At 57.0% G+C, this 27,856-nt stretch overlaps 1 protein-coding gene and 1 long non-coding RNA gene across 5 annotated transcripts; one reads left to right on the top strand and one right to left on the bottom strand.

The window, feature by feature from the left end:
• Window position 1: 1 nt before the first annotated feature.
• On the top strand, window positions 2-26,787 carry TAF6 (TATA-box binding protein associated factor 6). The gene is given in 15 exon segments (XM_071420275.1): window positions 2-463; window positions 465-542; window positions 1,220-1,306; window positions 3,631-3,784; window positions 5,419-5,475; window positions 7,571-7,690; window positions 11,354-11,496; window positions 13,008-13,085; window positions 15,070-15,171; window positions 17,036-17,218; window positions 20,822-20,896; window positions 21,562-21,687; window positions 22,206-22,379; window positions 24,822-25,043; window positions 26,188-26,787. Coding segments are annotated over 15 exon segments (2,139 nt in total). The 5' UTR covers window positions 2-385; the 3' UTR covers window positions 26,650-26,787.
• On the bottom strand, window positions 1,971-3,685 carry LOC139586701 (uncharacterized). 4 transcript variants are annotated; one of them, XR_011677916.1, is made up of 3 exons: window positions 3,598-3,685; window positions 2,373-3,532; window positions 1,971-2,330 (listed from the first exon to the last, which is right to left on the bottom strand). It is a non-coding gene; the product is annotated as an uncharacterized lncRNA (long non-coding RNA). The 4 variants fall into 4 exon arrangements; XR_011677917.1 differs by having other exon boundaries at window positions 1,971-2,762; window positions 2,850-3,532; XR_011677919.1 differs by having other exon boundaries at window positions 1,971-2,915; window positions 2,958-3,532.
• Window positions 26,788-27,856: the final 1,069 nt, after the last annotated feature.

Genomic DNA, 27,856 nt, shown 5'->3' with positions numbered 1-27,856 from the left:
CACCCCGCCTCCCTTTCCCGCCTCTTCGCAGGTCCTGGCAGGGCCATAGTGACCCTCAATCACCGCCACTTCCCACACCTCCAACAACCCCAGATTTACCTTCCTATCGCACTGCTATATCGCGATAATATTGCCGCTGCTATCTCCAGGCAACTACATGAGGATTCCACCCCGATTTTTTTATACAAACCCGGCGCCGTCCAGGACCCGCGGCGGCGGGAGGCGGGTCCCCAAGATGGCGGCGGCTCTGAGGAGCCGCGCCAAGATGGCGGCGGCGGCAGCGGCTTGAGGAGCGGCCGGGGCTCCCCGCGCTTCCCCCGCGGCCCCGCCGCCCCCGTTTTGGGGGCTCCCCGCGGTTTCGGGGGACTCGGGGGAGAGCGCGGAGATGGCGGAGGAGAAAAAGTTGAAGCTGAGCCACACGCTGCTCCCCGCCGAGTCCATGAAGGTGATGGCGGAGGCCATGGGGGGTGCCGGGGGTCCCTGAGGAGACGTGCCAGCTGCTGGCGGAGGAGGCGAGCTACCGCCTCAAGGAGGTGGCTCAGGTGAGGGGGACACCCCCAAATTTGGGGGGGTTCAGGAGCTCCTTGGATCCCTCAGCTTTGGGGGGGTGGGGGTGGGCAGGGGGAGACCCCAAAATCTGGGGGCTGGGACCCCCTCAGAGGTCAATTTCCCCTCAAAAATCCATTTTTCCTCACCCACGCCACCCCCAAACCTCTCCTGAACCCCATAATCCCCCCCCAACTCCCTTTCTCCTCCCATTTTCCCATTCTGGACCCCCTTTTCCGCAAAAAAACTTTATTTTCACTTCTCAATTCCTCACAAAATCTCCTTTTCTCCCCCTTTTTCCCATCCTAAACCTCCTTTTCACCTCCCAATTGCACTTCAACACCTCAAGTCCTCTCTCCCCCCGATTTTCCCATCCTAAACCCATTTTTCATTCCTCATTGCCCTTATTTTCCTGACTTTAAACAATTTTTACTCTTTTTTTCCCCTTTTTTCCACCCATTTATCTCAAGTCCACCCCAATCCTCTCTTGAATCCCCTTTTTTCCCACAAAATTCCCTCACGAATTCCTTTTTTTACCCAAACCCGCTCTGAACCCCCCCTTTTTTTCCCCAAATCCTTTTTTTTCCCCAAATTCCTTTTTCTCCCCAAACTCTCTCTGAACCCCTTTTTCCCCCCTAATTCTCCCCAAAAATCTCTTTTTTTTCCCCCTCAGGATGCTCTCAAGTTCATGCACATGGGAAGAGAAGGAAACTCACAACGGGGGGACGTGGATTTTGCCCTGAAACTGAAAAATGTGGAGGTAAAACTGCCCAAAAATGAAAAAATACCTTCAAAATCAATGGAAAGGCTCCCCAAATTGAGGAAATGCCCCTAAAATTAAAGGAAAATCTCTCAAACTGAGGGGAATTCCCACAAAATCAACGGAAAATCTCCCAAAAAATCAAGAGGAATCCCCACAAATTCATGGGAAAACACCCCAAAACTGAGGGAAATATCTCCAAAACTGAGGGAAATATCACTAAAACTGAGGGAAAACACCCCAAAACTGAGGGAAATCCCAACAAAAACAAGGGGAAAATCTCCCAAAACTGAGGAAAATTCCCACAAACTGAGGGGAAACACACCAAAACTGAGGGAATTCCCACAAAACCTGAGGGAAACTCCCTTAAAACCAGGAAAAATCCCCCCAAAATCCAGAAAATCCCCCCAAAACTGTGAAAACTCCCCCAAAATCCAGGAAAAACCCCATTTTTTCCGTTTTGCAGCTGTTGTACGGGATCCACACGCAGGAGTTCATCCTGAGGGAAAACCTCCCAAATCTGAGGGAAACTCCCACAGAACTGAGGGAAATATCTCCAAAATTGAGAGAAATTTCCCCAAATATGAGGGAAATTCCCACAATACTGAGGGAAATTCCCACAAAACTGAGGGAAACACCCCAGAACCAAAGGAAATTCCCACAAAACTGAGGGGAAACACCCCAAACCTGAGGGGAAACTCCCTTAAAACTGTGAAAAATCCCCCCAAAATCCAGAAAAACCCCCCTAAAAACCTGTGAAAATGCCGGTTTTTGCCCCGTTTGGCAGCCGCTGTACAGGTTCCACGCCCAGAGTTCATTCTGAGGGAAAACCTCCCACAACTGACAGGAATTCCCACAAACCTGAGGGGAAACACGCCAAACCTGAGGGGAAACACCCTTAAAACTGTGAAAAATCCCCCCAAAATCCAGAAAAACCCCCCTAAAAACCTGTGAAAATGCAGGAAAATCCCGGTTTTTGCCCTGTTTCGCAGCCGCTGTACGGGTTCCATGCCCAGAGTTCATCCTGAGGGAAAACCTCCCTCAACTGACAGGAATTCCCACAAACCTGAGGGGAAACTCCCTTAAAACTGTGAAAAATCCCCCCAAAATGCAGGTAAATCCTCCTAAAAACCTGTGAAAATCCAGGAAAATCCCCGTTTTTGCCCCGTTTCCCAGCCGCTGTACGGGTTCCATGCCCGGAGTTCATCCTGAGGGAAAACCTCCCTCAACTGACAGGAATTCCTACAAACCTGAGGGGAAACACCGCAGACCTGAGGGGAAACTCCCTTAAAACTGTGAAAAACCCCCTGAAAATGCAGAAAAAAAACCCTAAAAACCTGTGAAAATGCAGGAAAATCCCCGTTTTTGCCCGGTTTCCCAGCCGCTGTACGGGTTCCACGCCCAGGAGTTCATCCTGAGGGAAAACCTCCCACAACTGACAGGAATTCCCACAAACCTGAGGGGAAACACGCCAAACCTGAGGGGAAACTCCCTTAAAACTGTGCAAAACGCCCTGAAAATCCAGAAAAATCCCCCTAAAAACCTGTGAAAATGCCGGTTTTTGCCCCGTTTCGCAGCCACTGTACGGGTTCCACACCCGGAGTTCATCCTGAGGGAAAACCTCCCACAACTGACAGGAATTCCCACAAACCTGAGGGGAAACTCCCTTAAAACTGTGAAAACCCCCCCGAAAATCCAGAAAAAAAACCCAGAAAACCTGTGAAAATCCCCGTTTTTGACCCGTTTCCCAGCCTCTGTACGGGTTCCACGCCGAGGAGTTCATCCTGAGGGAAAACCTCCCACAACTGACAGGAATTCCCACAAACCTGAGGGGAAACACCCCAAACCTGAGGGGAAACTCCCTTAAAACTGTGAAACCCCCCCCGAAAATCCAGAAAAACCCCCCTAAAAACCTGTGAAAATCCAGGAAAATCCCGGTTTTTGCCCCGTTTGGCAGCCGCTGTACGGGTTCCACTCCCGGAGTTCATCCTGAGGGAAAACCTCCCAGAACTGACAAGAATTCCCACAAACCTGAGGGGAAACACCCCAAACCTGAGGGGAAACTCCCTTAAACCTGTGAAAAATCCCCCCACAATCCCCCAAAAAACCCCTAAAAACCTGTGAAAATCCCGGTTTTTGCCCGGTTTCGCAGCCGCTGTACGGGCTCCACTCCCGGAGTTCATCCTGAGGGAAAACCTCCCACAACTGACAGGAATTCCCGCAAACCTGAAGGGAAACTCCCTTAAACCAGTGAAAAATCCCCCCAAAATCCCGAAAAAACCCCTAAAAACCTGTGAAAATCCCGTTTTTGACCCGTTTCCCAGCCGCTGTACGGGTTCCACGCCCAGGAGTTCATCCCGTTCCGCTTCGCCAGCGGCGGTGGGCGGGAGTTGTATTTCTATGAGGAGAAGGAGGTGGATCTGAGCGACATCATCAACACCCCCCTGCCCCGCGTGCCCCTGGACGTCTGCCTCAAGGGTGGGGCCATTTTGGGACGGGGCTTTTGGGGGATTTGGGGAGAAATCGGGGGTTTGGGGGGGATTCGGGGGGATTTTGGGGAGAATTCGGGGGGATTTGGGGGGGTTTGGAGGGGATTTCGGGGAGAAATCAGGGTGGTTTGAGGGGGAGTTATGGGGGGTTTTGGGAGGATCTGGGGAGAAATCAGGGTGGTTTGAGGGGGATTTGGGGGGTTTGGGGGGATCCGGGGAGAAATCGGGGGTTTGAGGGGGATTTGGGGGGTTTGGAGGGGATTTGGGAAGAAATCAGGGGGGTTTGAGGGGGATTTGGGGGTTTTGGGGGGATCCGGGGAGAAATCGGGGGTTTGAGGGGGATTTGGGGGGTTTGGGGGGATCCGGGGGAGAAATCGGGGGTTTGAGGGGGATTCGGGGGGTTTGGAGGGGATTTCGGGGGGGTTTGGGGAAATATAAAGGGGGTTTGGAGGGGCTTGGGGGAATTTAAAGGGGATTGAGGGGTTTTGGAGGGATTTTGGGGAATTTAAAGGGGATTGGGAGAGAAATCGGGATTTTGGGGGTTTGGAGGGGATTTTGGGGAATTTAAAGAGGGTTTGGGGGGATTTGGGGAGAAATCAGGGGGGTTTGAGGGGGATTTGGGGGGTTTGGAGGGGATTTCAGGGGGGATTTGAGGAATATGAAGGGGGTTTGAGGGGATTTTGGGGAATTTAAAGGGGATTTGTGGAGAAATCAGCGGGGTTTGAGGGGGATTCGGGGGGTTTGGAGGGGATTTCAGGGGGATTTGAGGAATATGAAGGGGGTTTGAGGGGATTTTGGGGGATTTTGGGGAATTTAAAGGGGATTTGTGGAGAAATCAGGGGGGTTTGAGGGGGATTCAGGGGGTTTGGAGGGGATTTTGGGGGGCGTTTGGGACATATAAAGGGGGTTTGAGGGGTTTTGGGGGGATTTTGGGGAATTTGAAGGGGGTTTGGGGGGATTTGGGGAGAAATCAGGGGGGTTTGAGGTGGGTTTGGGAGGAGTTTTGGGGGGATTTTGGGGAATTTAAAGGGGGTTTGGAGGGGATTTTGGGGAGAAATCAGGGGGGTTTGAGGGGGATTTGGGGGGTTTGGAGGGGATTTCAGGGGGGATTTGGGGGAAGTTAAAGGGGATTTGAGGGGGTTTGGGGGAATTTAAAGAGGATTTGGGGCAATATAAAGGGGATTTGAGGGGGTTTGGGGGGATTTTTGGGAACATAAAGGAGATTTTGGGGAATTTAAAGGGGATTTGAGGGGGTTTGGGAAAATTTTGGGGAATTTGAAGGGGATTTGAGGGGGTTTGGGGGAATTTTGGGGAATATAAAGGGGATTGGGGGGATTTGGGGGGGTTGGGGAAATTAGGGGGGATTTTGGGGATTATAAAGGGGATTTAAGGGCGTTTGGGGGACTGTAAAGGGGATTTTGGGGGGCAATAAAGTGGATTTGGGGAGTTATGGGGGGATTTTGGGGAATTTGGGTGGTTTAAGGGGGATTTTGGGGGAATTTCGGGGATGGCATTTTCAAGTCTGTGAGGAGAATTTGGGGTGGGGGGGTGGATTTGGGGATTCTGGAGATGATTTTGGGGTGACCCCAGCCTGATTTGCCCATTTTTGGGGTTCCCCCCCAGCCCATTGGCTCAGCATTGAGGGCGTGCAGCCGGCGATCCCCGAAAACCCCCCGCCAGGTGTGTGACCCCAAAAATCCCTTAAACCACCCCAAAAACCCCTAAAATCCCCCTTAAACCACCCCAAAATATCCCTTAAACCACCCCAAAACCCCCAAATATCCCTTAAACCACCCCAAAATCCCCAAAATCCCCCTTAAACCAGCCCAAAAACCCCAAATATCCCTTAAACCAGCCCAAAATCCCCCTTAAACCACCCCAAAACCCCAAATATCCCTTAAACCACCCCAAAAACCCCAAATATCCCTTAAACCCCCCCAAAATCCACAAATATCACTTAAACCACCCCAAAATCCCCCTTAAACCACCCCAAAATCCCCAAAATCCCCCTGAAACCACCCCAAAATCCCCCTGAAACCACCCCAAAATCCTCCAAACCACCCCAAAATCCCCAACTCCACCCTTTAACCACCCCAAACCCCCCAAAATCCACCAAATCCACCCCAAATTCATCCAAATCCCCCTTAAACCACCCCAAATGCCCCAAAACCCCCCCAAATTCCCTTTGAACAACCCCAAATTCCCCCAAACCCCCCCAAATCCAGGGTTTTCCCCTTTCCCCCACATTTTGCCCCACCCAGGGAGGTTTTGGGGCCCCCCTGACCCCATTTTGTGCCGTCCTAGGGAGGTTTTGGTGCCCTCCAGGGATGTTTGGGGTCCCCCTGAGCCCATTTTGGGGTCCCCCGGGTGTTTTTGGGGTCCCCCGAGCCCATTTTGGTGCCCCCTGGGTGTTTTTGGGGTCTCCCGGGTGTTTTTGGGGTCCTCCTGACCTCATTTTGGGGTGCCCCGGGTGTTTTTGGGGTGCCCCTGACCCCGTTTTGGGGTGCCCCGGGTGTTTTTGGGGTGCCCCGGGTGTTTTTGGGGTCCCCCTAGGGAGGTTTTTGGGTCCCCCCAACCCCATTTTGTGCCCCCAGGGAGGTTTTGGGGTGCCCCTGACCCCATTTTGTGCCATCCTAGGGAGGTTTTGGTGCCCTCGGGGAGGTTTTGGTGCCCTCCAGGGATGTTTGGGGTCCCCCTGACCCCATTTTGTGCCCCCCTGACGCCATTTTGGTGCCCCCCGGGTGTTTTTGGGGTGCCCCTGACCCCATTTTGGGGTGCCCCGGGTGTTTTTGGGGTCTCCCGGGTGTTTTTTGGGGTGCCCCGGGTGTTTTTGGGGTGCCCCTGACCCCATTTTGGTGCCCCCCGGGTGTTTTTGGGGTCCCCCTGAGCCCGTTTTGGGGTCCCCCGGGTGTTTTTGGGGCCCCCCGACCCCATTTTGTGCCCCCCAGACCCCATTTTGTGCCCCCAGAGAGGTTTTGGGGTCCCCCAGGTGTTTTTAGGGTCCCCCTGACCCTGTTTGTGTCCCCAGGGAGATTTTGGGGTCCCCCTGACCCCTTTTTGGGGTCCCCCTGAGCCCGTTTTGGGGCCCCCCGACCCCATTTTGTGCCCCCCAGACGCCATTTTGGGGCCCTGAGGGAGGTTTTGGGGTGCCCCTGACCCCGTTTTGGGGTCCCCCGGGTGTTTTTGGGGTGCCCCTGACCCCATTCTGTGCCCCCCAGACCCCGTTTGGTGCCCCCCCCAGGGATGTTTGGTGCCCCCCGGGAGGTTTTGGGGTCCCCCTGAGCCCATTTTGGGGTTCCCCGGGTGTTTTTGGGGTGCCCAAGGTGTTTTTGGGGTGTCCCTGACCCCATTCTGTGCCCCCCATGGAGGTTTTTGGGGTGCCCCCAGGGTGTTTTTGAGGTCCCCCTGACCCCGTTTTGGGGTCCCCCGGGTGTTTTTGGGGTCCCCCGGGTGTTTTTGGGGTCCCCCGACCCCATTTTGTGCTCCCCCCAGGAGGTTTTGGGGTCCCCCGGGTGTTTTTGGGGTCCCCCTGAGCCTGTTTTGGTGCCCCCAGGGATGTTTTGGGGTCCCCCGGGTGTTTTTGGGATCCCCCTGACCCCGTTTGTGCCCCCAGGGATGTTTGGGGTCCCCCTGACCCCATTTTGTGCCCCCCAGACGCCATTTTGGTGCCCCCCGGGTGTTTTTGGGGTCCCCCGAGCCCATTTTGGTGCCCCGGATGTTTTTGGGGTCCCCAGGGAGGTTTTTGGGGTGCCCCTGACCCCGTTTCTGCCCCCAGCCCCCAAGGAGCAGCAAAAGGCCGAGGCCACGGAGCCGCTGAAATCGGCCAAGCCCGGCCAGGAGGACGAGGGGACCCCGAAACACAAAGGGCCCGGGGGGGCCGGGGGCGACGGCAAAGGTGGGGACGGGGGGGGTTGGGGGGGTTAAAGGGGATTTGGGGGGGGGTAAAGGGGATTTGGGGGGGTTTGGGGGGGATTTGAGGGGGTTAAAGGGGATTTGGGGGGGTTAAAGGGGGGTTTGAGGGGGTTAAAGGGGATTTGGGGGGGATTGGGGGGGTTTGGGGGGGATTTGAGGGGGTTAAAGGGGGATTGAGGGGGTTGAAGGGGGGTTTGGGGGGGATTTGAGGGGGTTAAAGGGGATTTGGGGGGGTTTTGGGGGGATTTGGGGTGGTTAAAGGGGATTTGGGGGGGTTGAGGGGGGTTAAAGGGGATTTGGGGGGGGTAAAGGGGGTTTTAGGGGGGGTAAAGGGGATTTTGGGGGGGGTTCGGGGTGGTTAAAGGGGATTTTGGGGGGATTTGGGGGGTTGAAGGGGAATTTAGGGGGGTTAATGGGGGATTTTGGGGGGGATTTGGGGGGATTTGGGGGGGTTAAAGGGGATTTGGGGGGGTTTAAGGGGGATTTGGGGGGGTTAAAGGGGATTTTGGGGTGGTTAAAGGGGATTGGGGGGGGATTTGGGGGTGTTTAAGGGGGATTGAGGGGGTTGAAGGGGAATTTGGGGGGGTTAAAGGTGGATTTTGGGGGGATTTGGGGGAATTTGGAGGGGTTTGGGGGGTTAAAGGGGATTTGGGGGGGTTAAAGGGGATTTTGGGGGGGTTGAAGGGGATGTGGGGGGTTAAAGGGGATTTGGGGTGGTTAAAGGGGATTTGGGGGGTTAAGGGGGATTTTGAGGGGATTTGGGGTGTTTAAGGGGGATTGGGGGGGATTTGGGGTGGCTGAAGGGGATTTGGGGGGGGTTAAAGGGGATTTTGGGGGGGTTAAAGGGGATTTTGGGGGGGATTGAAGGGGATTTGGGGTGTCTAAGGGGGATTTTGGGGGGATTTGGGGGGGTTAAAGGGGATTTTGAGGGGATTTGGGGGGGTTGAAGAGGATTTGAGGGGGTTAAAGGGGATTTTGGGGGGATTTGGGGGGGGTTGAAGGGGATTTGGGGGGGTAAAAGGGGATTTGGGGGGGGTTAAAGGGGATTTAAGGGGGCTTTGGGGGGGATTTGGGGTGGCTGAAGGGGATTTTGGGGGAGTTTGGGGTGGTTAAGGGGGATTTTGGGGGGATTTGGGGGGTTAAAGGGGATTTTGGGGGGATTTGGGGGGGTTAAAGGTGGATTTTGGGGGGATTTTGGGGGGCTTGAAGGGGATTTGGGGGGGTTAAAGGGGGATTTTGAGAGGATTTTGGGTGTTTAAGGGGGATTTGAGGGGATTTGGGGTGGCTGAAGGGGATTTGGGGGGGATTCGGGGCGTTTAAGGGGGATTTGGGGGGGTAAAGGGGAATTGGGGGGGGTTAAAGGGGATTTTGGGGGGATTTGTGGGGGTTTAAGGGGATTTGGGGTGGTTAATGGGGGATTATGGGGGGATTTGGGGAGTTTAAGGGGGATTTGGGGTGGTTAAAGGGGATTTTGGGGGGATTTGGGGGGGTTAAAGGGGATTTTGGGGGGATTTTCGGTGTTTAAAGGGGATTTGGGGGGGTTGAAGGGGATTTGGGGTTTTTGCATCAGGTTCATTGGGGTCAGGGGGGTCCCATGGGGTTTTGGGGGTGTCGCTGAGGTTCTGGGGTGCCCCCAAAGGGAAGGAGAAGATTTGGGATTTGGGATTTTCGGTTTCCTATGGGAATTTTGGGGTTTCCTATGGGATTTTCGGTTTCCCATGGGATTTGGGGTTTTGGGGGGGTCCCATGGGGTTTTTTGGGGGTGTCCCTGAGGTTCCGGGGTGCCCCCCAAGGGAAGGAGAAGATTTGGGATTTGGGGTTTCCTATGGGATTTTCGGTTTCCTATGGGAATTTGGGGTTTCCTATGGGAATTTGGGTTTCCCATGGGATTTGGGGTTTTTGGGGGGTCCCGTGGGGTTTTGGGGGTGTCCCTGAGGTTCTGGGGTGCCCCCAAAGGGAAGGAGAAGATTTGGGATTTGGGGGTTACCTATTGGAATTTGGGTTTTCCTATGGGAATTTTTGGGTTTCCTATGGGAATTTGGGGGTTTCCTATGGGATTTTGGGGTTTCCTATGGGATTTGGGGTTATTTGGGGGTGTCCCTGATGTTTTGGGGTGCACCCAAAGGGAAGGAGAAGATTTGGGGTTTCCTCTGGGATTTGGGGTTTTTGGGGGGGTCCCATGGGGTTATTTGGGGGTGCCACTGAGGTTTTGGGGTTTCCTCTGGGATTTGGGGTTTTTGGGGGGGGTCCCATGGGGTTTTGGGGGTGTCCCTGAGGTTCCGGGGTGCCCCCCAAGGGAAGGAGAAGATTTGGGGTTACCTCTGGGATTTTGGGGTTTCCTCTGGGATTTTGGGGTTTTTGGGGGTGTCGCTGAGGTTTTGGGGTTTCCTATGGGATTTGGGGTTTTTGGGGGGGTCCCATGGGATTTTGGGGCTGTCCCTGAGGTTTTGGGGTTACCTATGGGAATTTTGGGGTTTCCTCTGGGATTTGGGGTTTTTGGGGGGGTCCCATGGGGTTTTTGGGGTGTCACTGAAGTTTTGGGGTGCCCCAAAGGGAAGGAGAAGATTTGGGGTTTCCTATGGGAATTTTGGGGTATTTGGGGGGTCCCATGGGGTTTTGGGGGTGTCCCTGAGGTTTTGGGGTTACCTATGGGAATTTTGGGGTTTCCTCTGGGATTTTGGGGTTTCCTATGGGATTCTGGGTTCATTGGGGTCAGGGGTGTCCCATGGGGTTTTGGGGGTGTCGCTGAGGTTCTGGGGTGCCCCCAAAGGGAAGGAGAAGATTTGGGATTTGGGATTTTCGGTTTCCTATGGGAATTTTGGGGTTTCCTATGGGATTTTCGGTTTCCCATGGGATTTGGGGTTTTGGGGGGGTCCCATGGGGTTTTTTGGGGGTGTCCCTGAGGTTCCGGGGTGCCCCCCAAGGGAAGGAGAAGATTTGGGGTTTCCTCTGGGATTTGGGGTTTTTGGGGGGGTCCCATGCGGTTTTTTGGGGGCACCGCTGAGGTTTTGGGGTTTCCTCTGGGATTTGGGGTTTTTTGGGGGTGTCCCTGAGGTTCCGGGGTGCCCCCCAAGGGAAGGAGAAGATTTGGGGTTTTGGGGTTTCCCATGGGATTCTGGGTTATTTGGGGGGTCCCATGGGGTTTTGGGGTGTCCCTGAAGTTTTGGGGTGCCCCAAAGGGAAGGAGAAGATTTGGGGTTTCCTATGGGAATTTTGGGGTATTTGGGGGGTCCCATGGGGTTTTGGGGGTGTCCCTGAGGTTTTGGGGTTACCTATGGGATTTTGGGGTTTCCTATGGGATTTTCAGTTTCCTCTGGGATTTGGGGTTATTTGGGGGGGGTCCCATGGGGTTTTTGGGGTGTCGCTGAGGTTTTGGGATTTCCTCTGGGATTTGGGGTTTTTGGGGGGGTCCCTGAGGTTTTTGGGGTGTCGCTGAAGTTTTGGGGTGCCCCCCAAAGGGAAGGAGAAGATTTGGGATTTGGGGTTTCCTATGGGATTTGGGGTTTCCTATGGGAGTTTTGGGGTTTCCTATGGGATTTTGGGGTTTCCTCTGGGATTTTGGGGTTACCTGGGTGGGTTCATTGGGGTCAGGGGTGTCCCATGGGGTTTTTGGGGTGTCGCTGAGGTTTTGGGGTGCCCCCCAAAGGGAAGGAGAAGAAGCCGCCGCTGCTGGAGGGGCCCCCCCTGCGGCTGAAGCCGCGCAGCGTGCACGAGCTGTCGGTGGAGCAGCAGCTCTACTACAAGGAGATCACCGAGGCCTGCGTGGGCTCCTGCGAGGCCAAACGGGCCGTGAGTCACCCCAAAAACACCCCAAAAACCTACAGGGTCAAGAACCCTTTATAGACCCCCAAAAATCCCATAAAAATCCCATAAAAATCCCAAAAATCCCCACAAAAATGGCACAAAATGCCCCAAAATCGACCCCTACAAGGAGATCACCGAGGCCTGTGTGGGCTCCTGCGAGGCCAAACGGGCTGTGAGTCACCCCAAAAACACCCCAAAAACACCCCAAAAGCACCCCAAAAACCTACAGGGTCCAGAACCCTTTATAGACCCCAAAAACCCCACAGAAATCCCACAAAAATCCCACAAAAATCCCATAAAAATGGCACAAAATGCCCCAAAATCGACCCCTACAAGGAGATCACCGAGGCCTGCGTGGGCTCCTGCGAGGCCAAACGGGCCGTGAGTCACCCCAAAAACACCCCAAAAACAGCCCAAAATCCTACAGGGTCCAGAACCCTTTATAGACCCCAAAAACCCCACAAAAATCCCACAAAAATCCCATAAAAATCCCATAAAAATCCCATAAAAATCCCATAAAAATGGCACAAAATCCCCAAAATTGGTTCTGAGAGGCCAAATGGGCCGTGAGTCACCCCAAAAACAGCCCAAAAACACCCCAAAAACAGCCCAAAATCCTACAGGGTACAGGGTCACAAAAACTCCACAAAAACCCCACAAAAACAGCACAAAAATCCCATAAAAACCCCACAAAAATCCCCATTAAAATGGCACAAAAACCCCAAAATTGGTTCTGAGAGGCCAAACGGGCTGTGAGTCACCCCAAAAACACCCCAAAAACACCCCAAAATCCTACAGGGTACAGGGTCACAAAAACCCCACAAAAACAGCACAAAAATCCCATAAAATCCCTAAAAAATCCCATTAAAATGGCACAAAACCCCCACAAAAATGGCACAAAAATCCCATAAAATGCCCCAAAATCGGTCCCTACAAGGAGATCACCGAGGTTTGTGTGGAGTTCTGTGAGGGTAAATGGGCTGTGAGTCATCCCAAAAACAGCCCAAAAACACCCCAAAAAACAGCCCAAAATCCTACAGGGCACAGGGTCACAAAAATCCCACAAAAACCCCACAAAAACAGCACAAAAATCCCCATTAAAATGGCACAAAATCCCCAAAATTGGTTCTGAGAGGCCAAATGGGCCGTGAGTCACCCCAAAAACAGCCCAAAATCCTACAGGGCACAGGGACCCCAAAACCCCACAAAAATCCCATAAAACCCCACAAAAACCCCACAAAAATCCCATAAAAATCCCATAAAAACCCCACAAAAATCCCATAAATTCCCCCAAATCTGCTGCAAAATCCTCCAAAAATGACCCAAAACCGCCCCGAAATCCCCCTGAAAAAGCCCCAAAATCCCCCAAAAGCGCCCCCAAAAAAGCCCCCAAACGACCCCAAAGCCACCCCCAGATGTCCCCAAGTGTCCCAAATGTCCCCAAGTGTCCCCAAATGTCCCCAAATGTCCCCAAATGTCCCCAATGTCCCCTGCAGGAGGCCCTGCAGAGCATCGCCACCGACCCCGGGCTGTACCAGATGCTGCCACGCTTCAGCACCTTCATCTCTGAGGGGGTGAGCGACCCCAAAATCCCCGGGATTCACCCCAAAACCTCCCCCAAAATCCACCCCAAAATCTGCCCCAAAATCCCCGGGATTCACCCCAAAACCTCCCCCAAAATCCACCCCAAAATCCGCCCCAAAATCCCCGGGATTCACCCCAAAACCTCCCCCAAAATCCACCCCAAAATCCGCCCCAAAATCCCCGGGATTCACCCCAAAATCCACCCCAAAATCCTCGGGATTATTTTTGGGATATTTTTGGGATATTTTTGGGATAAAATATAAATATTTTTGGGATATACCCCAAAATCTGCCCCAAACCTGCCCCAAAATCCACCCCAAAATCCCCGGGATTCACCCCAAAACCTGCCCCAAAATCCCCGGGATTCACCCCAAAATCTGTCCCAAAATCCTCGGGATTCACCCCAAAACCTGCCCCAAACCTGACCCTAAACCTGCCCCAAAATCCACCCCAAAATCCCCGGGATTCACCCCAAAACCTGCCCGGAAATCCACCCCAAAATCTGCCCTAAACCTGCCCCTAAACCTGCCCCAAAATCTGCCCCAAAATCCCCGGGATTCACCCCAAAATCCACCCCAAAATCCTCGGGATTCACCCCAAAACCTGCCCCAAAATCCCTGGGATTCACCCCAAAATCTGCCCCAAAATCCACCCCAAAATCTGCCCCAAAATCCACCCCAAAATCCCCGGGATTCACCCCAAAATCCCCAGAATCCACCCCAAAATCTGCCCCAAAATCTGCCCTAAAATCTGCCCCAAAATCCACCCCAAAATCCTTGGGATTCACCCCAAAATCTGACCCTAAACCTGCCCCAAAATCTGCCCCAAAATCCTCGGGGTTCACCCCAAAATTTGACCCAAACCTGCCCCAAAATCCCCGGGATTCACCCCAAAATCTGCCCCAAAATCCACCCCAAAATCCCCGGGATTCACCCCAAAATCTGCCCCAAACCTGCCCCTAAACCTGCCCCAAAATCCACCCCAAAATCCCCAGAATTTACCCCAAAATCTGCCCTGAAATCCTGGGAATTCACCCCAAAACCTGCCCCGAAATCCACCCCAAAATCTGCCCTAAAATCTGACCCAAAATCCACCCCAAAATCCCTGGGATTCACCCCAAAACCTGCCCCAAAATCCTCGGGATTCACCCCAAAACCTGCCCCAAACCTGACCCTAAACCTGCCCCAAAATGTGCCCCAAAATCCCCGGAATTCACCCCAGAATCTGCCCTGAAATCCCAGGAATTGCCCCAAACTCCCAGGGGCGTCCCCAATGTCCCCCTGGTGTCCCCATGGTGTCCCCAGTCCCCACAATGTCCCCAGTGCCCTCTGGCTGTCCCCAATGTCCCCAGTGTCCCCACAATGTCCCCAGTGTCCCCACGGTGTCCCCAGCATCCCCAATGTCCCCAATCCCCACAATGTCCCCAGTGTCCCCACAATTCCCCCATGTCCCCAATGTCCCCAATGTCCCCAATCCTCCAGTGTCCCCTCAATGTCCCCAGTGTCCCCATGGTGTCCCCTGGCTGTCCCCAATCCCCCCAGTGTCCCCATGGTGTCCCCAATCCCCCCAATCCCCCCCAGTGTCCCCATGGTGTCCCCAGTGTCCCCACTGTCCCCATGGTGTCCCCAGTGTCCCCACTGTGCCCATGGTGTCCCCAAATCCCCCCAGTGTCCCCATGGTGTCCCCAGTGTCCCCAATGTTCCCAGCATCCCCAATGTCCCCAATCCCCCCACTGTCCCCAATGTCCCCAATCACCCCAATGTCCCCAATCCCCCAATGTCTCCATGGTGTCCCCAGTGTCCCCAATGTCCCCATGGTGTCCCCATGGTGTCCCCAGTGTCCCCAATGTCCCCATGGTGTCCCCAAAGTCCCCAGTGTCCCCATGGTGTCCCCAGTGTCCCCAATGTCCCCATGGTGTCCCCATGGTGTCCCCAGTGTCCCCAATGTCCCCATGGTGTCCCCCGGTGTCCCCAGGTGCGGGTGAACGTGGTGCAGAACAATCTGGCGCTGCTGATTTACCTGATGAGGATGGTGAAGGCCCTGATGGACAACCCCACCCTGTACCTGGAGAAATACGTGAGTGACGTCACCGGTGTCACCTGTGTCACCTGAGTGTCACCTGGGTCACCTGTGTCACCTCTGTCATCTCCCGGTGTCACCTGGGTCACCTCTGTCACCTCCTGTCAGCCCCTGTCCCCTCCTGTCCTCACCTGTCCCCAATGGACAACCCCACCCTGTACCTGGAGAAATACGTGAGTGACGTCACCTGGGTGTCACCTGTGTCACCTGAGTGTCACCTGGGTCACCTGAGTGCCACCTGGGTCACCTGAGTGCCACCTGGGTCACCTCTGTCATCTCCCGGTGTCACCTGGGTCACCTCTGTCCCCTCCTGTCAGTCCCTGTCCCCTCCTGTCCCTGATGGACAACCCCACCCTGTACCTGGAGAAATACGTGAGTGACGTCACCTGAGTGTCACCTGAGCGTCACCTGTGTCACCTGAGTGTCACCTGGGTCACCTGAGTGTCACCTGTGTCCCCTCCTGTCAGCCCCGTCCCCTCCTGTCCCCTCCTGTCCCTGATGGACAACCCCACCCTGTACCTGGAGAAATACGTGAGTGACGTCACCGGTGTCACCTGGGTGTCACCTGTGTCACCTGTGTCACCTGTGTCACCTGTGTCACCTCCCTGTGTCACCTGTGTCACCTCTGTCATCTCCCGGTGTCACCTGGGTCACCTGGGTCACCTCCTGTCAGCCCCTGTCCCCTCCTGTCCTCACCTGTCCCCAATGGACAACCCCACCCTGTACCTGGAGAAATACGTGAGTGATGTCACCTGGGGGTCACCTGGGTCACCTGGGTCACCTCCTGTCACAAAGTGTCCCAAACCTGTCCCCAGGTGTCCCAAACCTGTCCCAAACCTGCCCCAAAGTGTCTCCAGGTGCCCCTAACCTGTCCCCAAAGTGTCCCCAGGGGTCCCAAACCTGTCCCCAGGTGTCCCAAACCTGTCCCAAACCTGTCCCCAAGTGTTCCCAAGTGTCCCAAACCTGTCCCCAGATTTGTCCCAGGTGTCCCCAGGTGCCCCAAACCTGCCCTGAATGTTCTCGAACCCGTCCCAACCTACCCTGGATGCATCCCCAAGTGTCCCCACCAATGTCCCGAATGATGTCCCCACCGTGTCCCCGCTGTGTCCCCACCGATGTCCCCAATGATGTCCCCACCGATGTCCCCACCGTGTCCCCACCGATGTCCCCAATGATGTCCCCACCGTGTCCCCACCGATGTCCCCACCGTGTCCCCACCGATGTCCCCACCAATGTCCCCGCCGTGTCCCCACCAATGTCCCCAATGATGTCCCCAATGATGTCCCCAATGATGTCCCCGCCGTGTCCCCACCGATGTCCCCACCGTGTCCCCGCCGTGTCCCCACCGTGTCCCCAATGATGTCCCCACCGTGTCCCCACCGATGTCCCCACCGTGTCCCCACCGATGTCCCCACCAATGTCCCCGCCGTGTCCCCACCAATGTCCCCAATGATGTCCCCAATGATGTCCCCAATGATGTCCCCACCGTGTCCCCACCGATGTCCCCACCGTGTCCCCGCCGTGTCCCCACCGTGTCCCCAATGATGTCCCCACCGTGTCCCCACCATGTCCCCACCATGTCCCCACCATGTCCCCACCGATGTCCCCGCCGTGTCCCCACCATGTCCCCACCGATGTCCCTGCCGTGTCCCCACCGATGTCCCCACTGTGTCCCGAATGATGTCCCCACCGTGTCCCCAATGATGTCCCCAATGATGTCCCCACCGTGTCCCCACCGTGTCCCCGCCGTGTCCCCACCGTGTCCCCAATGATGTCCCCGCCGTGTCCCCACCATGTCCCCAATGATGTCCCCGCCATGTCCCCAATGATGTCCCCACCGATGTCCCCGCTGTGTCCCCAGCTGCACGAGCTGATCCCGGCGGTGATGACGTGCATCGTCAGCCGCCAGCTGTGCCTGCGGCCAGATGTGGACAACCACTGGGCCCTGCGGGACTTCGCCGCCCGCCTGGTGGCCCAGGTGTGCAAGAACTTCAGCACCACCACCAACAACATCCAGTCCCGCATCACCAAAACCTTCACCAAGGTGGGGTTTGGGGATTTATGGGGTCAGAAATGGGATTTATGGGATTTATGGGGTCAGAAATGGGGATTTGGGGTGTGGGATGTGGGATGGGCCCAGGTGTGCAAGAACTTCAGCACCAGCACCAACAACATCCAGTCCTGCATCACCAAAACCTTCACCAAGGTGGGACTGGGGCATTTATGGGGTTTGTGGGGTCAGAAATGGGATTTATGGGGTTTATGGGGTCAGAAATGGGGTTTATGGGGTCAGGGATGGGATTTATGGGGTTTGTGGGGTCAGAAATGGGGATTTGGGGTGTGGGATGTGGGATGGGCCCAGGTGTGCGAGAACTATCAGCACCACCACCAACAACATCCAGTCCCGCATCACCAAAACCTTCACCAAGGTGGGGTTTGGGGATTTATGGGGTCAGAAATGGGGATTTGGGGTCAGGGATGGGATTTATGGGGTCAGAAATGGGGATTTGGGGTGTGGGATGTGGGATGGGCCCAGGTGTGCGAGAACTTCAGCACCACCACCAACAACATCCAGTCCCGCATCACCAAAACCTTCACCAAGGTGGGGTTTGGGGATTTATGGGGTCAGAAATGGGATTTATGGGGTTTATGGGGTCAGAAATGGGGATTTATGGGGTCAGAAATGGGGATTTGGGGTGTGGGATGTGGGATGGGCCCAGGTGTGTGAGAGCTTCAGCACCACCACCACCAACATCCAGTCCCGCATCACCAAAACCTTCACCAAGGTGGGGTTTGGGGTCAGAAATGGGAAATATGGGGTCAGAAATGGGATTTATGGGATTTATGGGGTCAGAAATGGGATTTGTGGGGTTTATGGGGTCAGAAATGGGGATTTGGGGTGTGGGGTCAGGATGGGCCCAGGTGTGCAAGAACTTCAGCACCACCACCAACAACATCCAGTCCCGCATCACCAAAACCTTCACCAAGGTGGGACTGGGGCATTTATGGGGTTTATGGGGTCAGGGATGGAGATTTGGGGTCAGAAATGGGGATTTGGGGTCAGGAATGGGGATTTGGGGTGTGGGGTCAGGATGGGCCCAGGTGTGCAAGAACTTCAGCACCACCACCAACAACATCCAGTCCCGCATCACCAAAACCTTCACCAAGGTGGGTTTGGGGATTTATGGGGTCAGAAATGGGGATTTGGGGTCAGAAATGGGATTTATGGGGTCAGAAATGGGATTTATGGGGTCAGAAATGGGGATTTGGGGTGTGGGATGTGGGATGGGCCCAGGTGTGCAAGAACTTCAGCACCAGCACCAACAACATCCAGTCCCGCATCACCAAAACCTTCACCAAGGTGGGACTGGGGCATTTATGGGGTCAGAAATGGGGATTTATGGGGTTTATGGGGTCAGGGATGGAGATTTGGGGTCAGAAATGGAGATTTGGGGTGTGGGGTCAGGGTGGGCCCAGGTGTGCAAGAACTTCAGCACCACCACCAACAACATCCAGTCCCGCATCACCAAAACCTTCACCAAGGTGGGGTTTGGGGATTTATGGGGTCAGAAATGGGGATTTGGGGTGGGATCAGGATGGGCCCAGGTGTGTGAGAACTTCAGCACCACCACCAACAACATCCAGTCCTGCATCACCAAAACCTTCACCAAGGTGGGACTGGGGCATTTATGGGGTCAGAAATGGGATTTATGAAATTTATGCGGTCAGGGATGGGATTTATGGGGTCAGAAATGGGGATTTGGGGTGTGGGGTCAGGGTGGGCCCAGGTGTGTGTGAAAGCTTCAGCACCAGCACCAACAACATCCAGTCCCGCATCACCAAAACCTTCACCAAGGTGGGACTGGGGCATTTATGGGGTTTATGGGGTCAGAAATTGGATTTATGGGGTCAGGGATGGGATTTATGGGGTCAGAAATGGGGATTTGGGGTGTGGGATGTGGGATGGGCCCAGGTGTGTGAGAGCTTCAGCACCACCACCACCAACATCCAGTCCCGCATCACCAAAACCTTCACCAAGGTGGGGTTTGGGGTCAGAAATGGGAAATATGGGGTCAGAAATGGGATTTATGGGATTTATGGGGTCAGAAATGGGATTTGTGGGGTTTATGGGGTCAGAAATGGGGATTTGGGGTGTGGGGTCAGGATGGGCCCAGGTGTGCAAGAACTTCAGCACCACCACCAACAACATCCAGTCCCGCATCACCAAAACCTTCACCAAGGTGGGACTGGGGCATTTATGGGGTTTATGGGGTCAGGGATGGAGATTTGGGGTCAGAAATGGGGATTTGGGGTCAGGAATGGGGATTTGGGGTGTGGGGTCAGGATGGGCCCAGGTGTGCAAGAACTTCAGCACCACCACCAACAACATCCAGTCCCGCATCACCAAAACCTTCACCAAGGTGGGGTTTGGGGATTTATGGGGTCAGAAATGGGATTTATGGGGTTTATGGGGTCAGAAATGGGGATTTGGGGTGTGGGATGTGGGATGGGCCCAGGTGTGTGAGAGCTTCAGCACCACCACCACCAACATCCAGTCCCGCATCACCAAAACCTTCACCAAGGTGGGGTTTGGGGTCAGAAATGGGAATTACGGGGTCAGAAATGGGAATTGTGGGGTCAGAAATGGGATTTATGGGGTTTATGGGGTCAGAAATGGGGATTTATGGGGTCAGAAATGGGGATTTGGGGTGTGGGATGTGGGATGGACTCGGGTGTGTGAGAACTTCAGCACCACCACCAACAACATCCAGTCCCGCATCACCAAAACCTTCACCAAGGTGGGGTTTGGGGATTTATGGGGTTTGTGGGGTCAGAAATGGGATTTATGGGGTCAGAAATGGGGATTTGGGGTGTGGGGTCAGGATGGGCCCAGGTGTGCAAGAACTTCAGCACCAGCACCAACAACATCCAGTCCCGCATCACCAAAACCTTCACCAAGGTGGGGTTTGGGGCCACAAATGGGAATTGTGGGGTCAGAAATGGCATTTATGGGGTCAGGAATGGGAATTGTGGGGTCAGGGATGGGATTTATGGGGTCAGAAATGGGAATCATGGGGTCAGGAACGGGGATTTGGGGTCAGGGATTTCGGGGTTGGGTGAAGATTTGGGGTCTTGCTCAGGGATTTGGGATTTGGGGTTTGGGATTTGGGGTCAGGATTTGGGGTCTTTGCTCAGGATTTGGGGTCAGGATTTGGGGTCTTTGCTCAGGATTTGGGGTGAGGATTCGGGGTCAGGGTTTGGGGTTTGGGCTCAGGCTTTGGGCTCAGGATTCGGGGTCAGGGTTTGGGGTCAGGGTTTGGGGTTTGTGCTCCGGGATTTGGGGTCAGGATTCGGGGTCAGGGTTTGGGGTCAGGGTTTGGGGTTTGGGCTCCGGGGTTTGGGGTCAGGCTTTGGGGTTTGGGTTCAGGATTTGGGGTCAGGATTCGGGGTCAGGGTTTGGGGTTTGGGCTCGGGCTTTGGGCTCAGGATTCGGGGTCAGGGTTTGGGGTTTGGGCTCAGGATTTGGGGTCAGGGTTTGGGCTCAGGATTTGGGGTCAGGGTTTGGGGTCTGTGCTCAGGATTTGGGCTCAGGATTTGGGATCAGGATTCAGGGTCAGGATTTGGGGTGGCCTCTGTGTCCCCGCAGAGCTGGGTCGATGACAAAACGCCCTGGACCACGCGCTACGGCTCCATCGCGGGGCTGGCCGAGCTGGGCCACGACGTGAGTGACACTGGGGACACCTGGGGACACCTGGGGACACCTGTGATACCTGTGCTCTGCCCCCACTGTCCTCAGTGTCCCCAAATGTCCCCAGTCCCGCCAATGTTCCCAAATGTCCCCAATGTCCCCAAATGTCCCCAGTCCCCCCGAAGCCTCCAATGCCCCCAATGTCCCCAATAATGTCCCTGGTGTCCCCATCCCCCCCCAGTGTCCCTCCAGTGTCCCCAATGCCCCCAAAACCCCAAATGTCCCCGGTGTCCCCACAATGTCCCCCAATGTCCCCCCAATCCCTCCAAATGTCCCCCAATGTCCCCCCAATCCCCCCAAATGTCCCCAATGTCCCCCCGATCCCCCCAAATGTCCCTGGTGTCCCCAGTGTCCTCCAGTGTTCCCCACTGTCCCCACAGTGTCCCCAATCCCCCCAAATGTCCCCACAATGTCCCCACAATGTCCCCAATGGCACCAATGTCCCCACTGTCCCCACAATGTCCCCAGTCCCCCAATGTCCCCCCAATCCCCCCAAATGTCCCCAATATCCCCACTGTCCCCAATGTCCCCAAATGTCCCCAATCCCTCCCAAAACCCCACATGTCCCCAATGTCCCCGACGCCCCCAGTGTCCCCTGGCTGTCCCCAGTGTCCCCAGTGTCCCCTGGCTGTCCCCAGGTGATCAAGACCCTGATCCTGCCACGGCTGCCGGCCGAGGGCGAGCGCGTGCGGAACATTCTGGAAGGGCCCGTGGTGAGCACCATCGACCGCATTGGCGCCGACCACGTGCAGAGCCTGCTGCTGGTGAGCTCTGGGGACACTGGGGACATTGGGGACACCTTGGGGATCCTGGGGACACCTTGGGGACACTGGGGACACCCTGGGGACACTGGGGACACGGGGTCAGCACCATCGGCCGCATCGGCGCCGACCACGTCCAGAGCCTGCTGCTGGTGAGCTCTGGGGACACCGGGGACATTGGGGACACCTTGGGGACACCTTGGGGACATTGTGGGGATTGGGGCATCTGGGACATTGTGGGGATTGGAAGGATTGGGGGGGACATTGGGGACACTGGGAAGATTGGGGACATTGGGGACACATAGGGACAAAGTGTGTCCCCAATGTCGCCAGTGCTGTCCCCACAGAAGCGCTGTGCCCCCGTGCTGGCCATGCTGATGGTGTCACTCTGGTGTCCCCAATGGTGTCCCCAATGTCCCTTTGTGTCCCCACAGAAGCACTGCGCCCCCGTGCTGGCCATGCTGATGGTGTCCCCAATGATGTCCCCAATGTCCCCAATGATGTCCCCATTGTCCCCACAGAAGCACTGCGCCCCCGTGCTGGCCAAGGCGCGGCCGCCCCCCGACAGCCCCGAGTGCTACCGCGGTGACTTCGGGTACCTGGGGGGGCTCCTCTGCTCACACGTGGTCAAGGCCAGGGCCCAGGCGGCCCTGCAGGCCCAGCAGGTCAACAGGACCACGCTGACCATCACACAGGTGACAATGGGGACATTGGGGACAATGGGGACATCGGGGGGATTGAACTGCATGGGGACATTGGGGGGATTGGGGGGATTGGGGACAATGGGGACGGGGGGGCACAGGTGGCCCTGCAGGCCCAGCAGGTCAACAGGACCATGCTGACCATCACCCAGGTGACAATGGGGACAATGGGGACAATGGGGACATCGGGGGGATTGAACTGCATGGGGACATTGGGGGGATTGGACTCAATGGGGGCTTGGGGACAATGGGGACAGGGGGGGCACAGGTGGCCCTACAGGCCCAGCAGGTGACCAGGACCATGCTGACCATCACCCAGGTGACATCTGGGGACACTGGGGACAATGGGGGGATTGAGGGAATTGGGGACATCGGGGGGATTGAACACAATGGGGACATTGGGGACAATGGGGACAGAGTGGACACAGGCGGCCCTGCAGGCCCAGCAGGTCAACAGGACCATGCTGACCATCACCCAGGTGACATTTGGGGACATTGGGGACAATGGGGGGATTGAGAGCATTGAACTGCATGGGGACATTAGCGGGGATTGGACTCAATGGGGGTGTGGGGACAGGGGGGGCACAGGTGGCCCTGCAGGCCCAGCAGGTCAACAGGACCACGCTGACCATCACCCAGGTGACAATGGGGACACTGGGGACATCGGGGGGATTGGACTCAATGGGGACATTAGGGGGGATTGGACTCAATGGGGGATTGGGGACAATGGGGACAGGGGGGGCACAGGTGGCCCTACAGGCCCAGCAGGTGACCAGGACCATGCTGACCATCACACAGGTGACATCTGGGGACAATGGGGGGATTGAGGGGACTGGGGACATTGGTGGCATTGGACTCAATGGGGGCTTGGGGACAATGGGGACATGGGGGGACCGGTGGCCCTGCAGGCCCAGCAGGTCAACAGGACCACGCTGACCATCACCCAGGTGACAATGGGGACACTGGGGACAATGGGGACACTTGGGGACAATGTGGGGATTGGGGGGCATTGAACTGCATGGGGACATTAGGGGGGGATTGGGGACAATGGGGACAGGGGGCACAGGCGGCCCTGCAGGCCCAGCAGGTGACCAGGACCACGCTGACCATCACACAGGTGACATTTGGGGACACTGGGGACAATGGGGACATCGGGGGGACTGGATTCAATGGGGGATTGGGGACAATGGGGACAGAGTGGGCACAGGTGGCCCTACAGGCCCAGCAGGTCAACAGGACCACGCTGACCATCACACAGGTGACATTTGGGGACATTGGGGACATGTCTCCAGTGTCCCCCCTAACTCTGTCCCTTGTCCCCAATCTCCCGAATCCCTCCAATGTCCCCAGTCCCCACAATGTCCCCAGTGTCCCTGTGTCCCTTGTCCCCACAGCCGCGCCTGACGCTGACGCTGTCCCTGTATCCCCAATATCCCCAATGTCCCCAATGTCCCCACTGTCTCCAGTGTCCCTAACGCTGTCCCTGTGTCCCCAATGTCCCCAGTGTCCCCAGCGTCCCTAACGCTGTCCCTTGTCCCCAGTGTCCCTAGCCGTGTCCCTTGTCCCCACAGCCGTGCCCGATGCTGACGCTGTCCCTGTGTCCCCAGTGTCCCCAATGTCCCCTAACGCTGTCCCTGCTGTCCCCAATGTCCCCTAACGCTGTCCCTTGTCCCCAGTGTCCCTAACGCTGTCCCTTGTCCCCGCAGCCGCGCCCGATGCTGACGCTGTCCCTGTGTTCCCCAGTGTCCCCAGTGTCCCTAACGCTGTCCCTGTGTCCCTTGTCCCCACAGCCGCGCCCGACGCTGACGCTGTCCCTGTATCCCCAATATCCCCTAATGTCCCCAATGTCCCTAACGCTGTCCCTGTGTCCCCAGTGTCCCCAACGCTGTCCCTTGTCCCCACAGCCGCGCCCGACGCTGACGCTGTCCCTGTATCCCCAATATCCCCACTGTCCCCAATGTCCCTAACGCTGTCCCTGTGTCCCCAGTGTCCCTAACGCTGTCCCTAGTCCCCACAGCCGCGCCCGACGCTGACGCTGTCCCTGTATCCCCAATATCCCCTAATGTCCCCAATGTCCCTAACGCTGTCCCTGTGTCCCCAGTGTCCCCAACGCTGTCCCTTGTCCCCACAGCCGCGCCCGATGCTGACGCTGTCCCTGTGTTCCCCAGTGTCCCCAGTGTCCCTAACGCTGTCCCTAGTCCCCACAGCCGCGCCCGACGCTGACGCTGTCCCTGTATCCCCAATATCCCCTAATGTCCCCAATGTCCCTAACGCTGTCCCTGTGTCCCCAGTGTCCCTAACGCTGTCCCTTGTCCCCACAGCCGCGCCCGACGCTGACGCTGTCCCTGTGTCCCCAATATCCCCACTGTCCCCAATGTCCCCTAACGCTGTCCCTGTGTCCCCACTGTCCCCTAACTGTGTCCCTTGTCCCCGCAGCCGCGCCCGACGCTGACGCTGTCCCAGGCCCCGCAGGCCCCAGGGGCCGCCCCGCGCCCCCCCAGCATCATCAAGGTCCCCAGCGCCATCGCCCTGCCCGTCCCTGTCCCCGTCCCTGTCCCCACGCTGGCCCCCGGCCGCCCCGGCACCCCCACGCAGCCATCGCCGCCCCCAGCCAAGTTCATCGTCATGTCCTCCTCGGGCAGCAGCGCCAGCCAGCAGGTACGGGGACAGTGGGGACAGTGGGGGGACAGCGGGGGGACTAGGGACAATGGGGACAGTGGGGACAGCGGGGGGAATGGGGACAGCGGGGACAATGGGGACAATGGGGGGAAAATGGGGGGACAGTGGGGGAAAATGGGGGGACAATGGGGGGAATGAGGACACTGGGGACAGCGGGGACAATGGGGACAGAGGGGACAATGGGGACATTGGGGACAGTGGGGGGACACTGGGGAGAGCAGGGACAATGGGGGACAATGGGGACAGCGGGGACAATGGGGACAGTGGGGACAGTGGGGGGATTGGGGACAATGGGGACAGTGGGGGAATTAGGGACAATGGGGACATTGGGGACATTGAGGACAGCAGGGACAATGGGGGGACAGCAGGGACAATGGGGGGACAATGGGGACATTGGGGGGTTGGGGGGATTTGGGGACATTGGGGACAGCAGGGACAATGGGGACAATGGGGGGATTGGGGGGACAGCGGGGACCCTGGGGGGACACTGGGGACAATGGGGGGACAGTGGGGACAGCAGGGACAATGGGGACACACTGGGGACAATGGGGACACTGGGGACACTGGGGGGATTGGGGACAGTGGGGACATTGGGGGAACTGGGGACATTGGGGACACTGAGGGGACAGTGGGGACATTGCGGCCATTGCAGACACCGTGGGGACATCGGCGGGGTTGGGGACAGTGGGGTGGGGACATTGGTGACAACGCAGGGGGACATTGTGTGGCTGTGAGGTGACACCGAGGTGACATTTGGGGACATTGGGGGGAACATTGGGGACATTTGGGGGATTGGGGACACTGAGGGGACACCGAGGGGACACTGAGGGGACATTTGGGGGATTGGTGACACTGAGGGGACACTGAGGGCATTGGTGACACTGAGGGGACACTGAGGGCATTGGGGACACCGAGGGGACACTGAGGGGACTGGGGACACTGAGGGGACATTTGGGGGATTGGGGACATTTGGGGCATTGGGGACACTGAGGGGACACTGAGGGGACATTGGTGACACTGAGGTGACAGTGGGGACACTGAGGGGACACTGAGGGGATATTTGGGGCATTGGTGACACCGAGGGCATCGGTGACACTTCGTCCCTGTCCCCGCGTGTCCCCAGGTGATCACGCTGAGCACGTCCCCCGCGCCCACGGCCACCTCTCCCGTCACCACCACCGTCCCCAGCGTGCAGCCCCTGGTCAAGCTGGTGTCCCCAGCTGTCCCCAGCAGTGCCACCAGCAGCGCCACCGGCAGCGCCGCCGGCGTCCCCGGCACGGTGCAGAAATACATCGTGGTGTCCCTGCCGCCCGCCTCGGGAGGGGACACCAAGGGCGCTGGCACTGCCACCACCACCGCCACCCCCCCGCCCGCCCCTGCCACCGCCACTGCCACCCCGCAGCTGTCCCCAAGTGCCACCGGCGGCTCCCCGGTGGCCTCTGCCACCAGCGCCGCCACCACCCCCAAGGGCGAGGCTGGGGACAGTCCCCAAGGCGCCACCGCCGCTGTCACCGGTGCTGCTGGCACCTTCAAGGCCAACGGGACAGCGGTGACGGGGACGCAGGAGCCGCCAACGGGGCAGTGAGGGACACTGAGGGGCACCAGAGGGACACCAAAGTGGCACCAAGGGCACCAAAGTGTCCCCAAGGGGCACCCGAGGGTCACCAAAGTGGCACCAAGGGCACCAGAGTATCCCCAAGGGGCACCCAAGGGGTCCCAATGTCACCAAAGTGTCCCCAAGGGGCACCCAAGGGTCACCAGAGGGGTCCCAGGGTCACCAAGGGGGCACCCAAGGGTCATCAAAGGGGTCCCAGTGTCACCAAAGGGTCCCCAAAGTGTCCCCAGGGGTCACCAAGGGGGCACCCAAGGGTCACCAAAGGGGTCCCAGGGTCACCAAGGGGGCACCCAAGGGGCATCAAAGGGGTCCCAGGGTCACCAAAGAGTCCCCAAGGGGCACCCAAGGGTCATCAAAGGGGTCCCAGGGTCACCAAAATGTCCCCAAGGGGCCTCCAAGGGTCCCCAAAGTGTCCCCAGGGTCATCAAAGGGGTCCCAGGGTCACCAAAGGGTCCCCAAGGGGCACCCGAGGGGCATCAAAGGGGTCCCAATGTCACCAAAGTGTCCCCAGGGGTCATCAAAGGGGTCCCAATGTCACCAAAGTGTCCCCAGGGGTCATCAAAGGGGTCCCAATGTCACCAAAGTGTCCCCAGGGGTCGCCAGGGTCACCAAAGGGGTCCCAGGGTCACCAAGGGGGCACCCAAGGGTCATCAAAGGGGTCCCGGGGTCACCAAAGAGTCCCCAAGGGGCACCCAAGGGTCATCAAAGGGGTCCCAGAGTCACCAGAGGGGTCCCAGGGTCACCAAGGGGGCACCCAAGGGTCATCAAAGGGGTCCCGGGGTCACCAAAATGTCCCCAAGGGTCCCCAAAGTGTCCCCAGGGGTCCCCAGGGTCACCAGAGGGGTCCCAGGGTCACCAAAGGGTCCCCAAGGGGCCCCCAAGGGTCCCCAAAGTGTCCCCAGGGTCACCAAAGGGTCCCCAAAGTGTCCCCAGGGGTCATCAAAGGGGTCCCAGTGTCACCAAAGTGTCCCCAGGGGTCACCAGGGTCATCAAAGGGGTCCCAGGGTCACCAAAGTGTCCCCAAGGGGCCTCCAAGGGTCACCAGAGAGGTCCCAATGTCACCAAAGTGTCCCCAAATTGTCCCTCCCCAAGGGGCACCCAAGGGTCACCAAAGGGGTTCCAGGGTCCCAAGGGTCACCAGAGGGTCCCCAAAGTGTCCCCAAAATGTCCCCAAGGT

This window comes from Agelaius tricolor, unplaced genomic scaffold (genome assembly GCF_023055355.1).
Source record: "Agelaius tricolor isolate 1412-34295 unplaced genomic scaffold, bAgeTri1.0.p SCAF_132, whole genome shotgun sequence".
Lineage (NCBI taxonomy): Eukaryota > Metazoa > Chordata > Aves > Passeriformes > Icteridae > Agelaius > Agelaius tricolor.
This window is presented reverse-complemented; position numbering and strand designations above follow the sequence as displayed.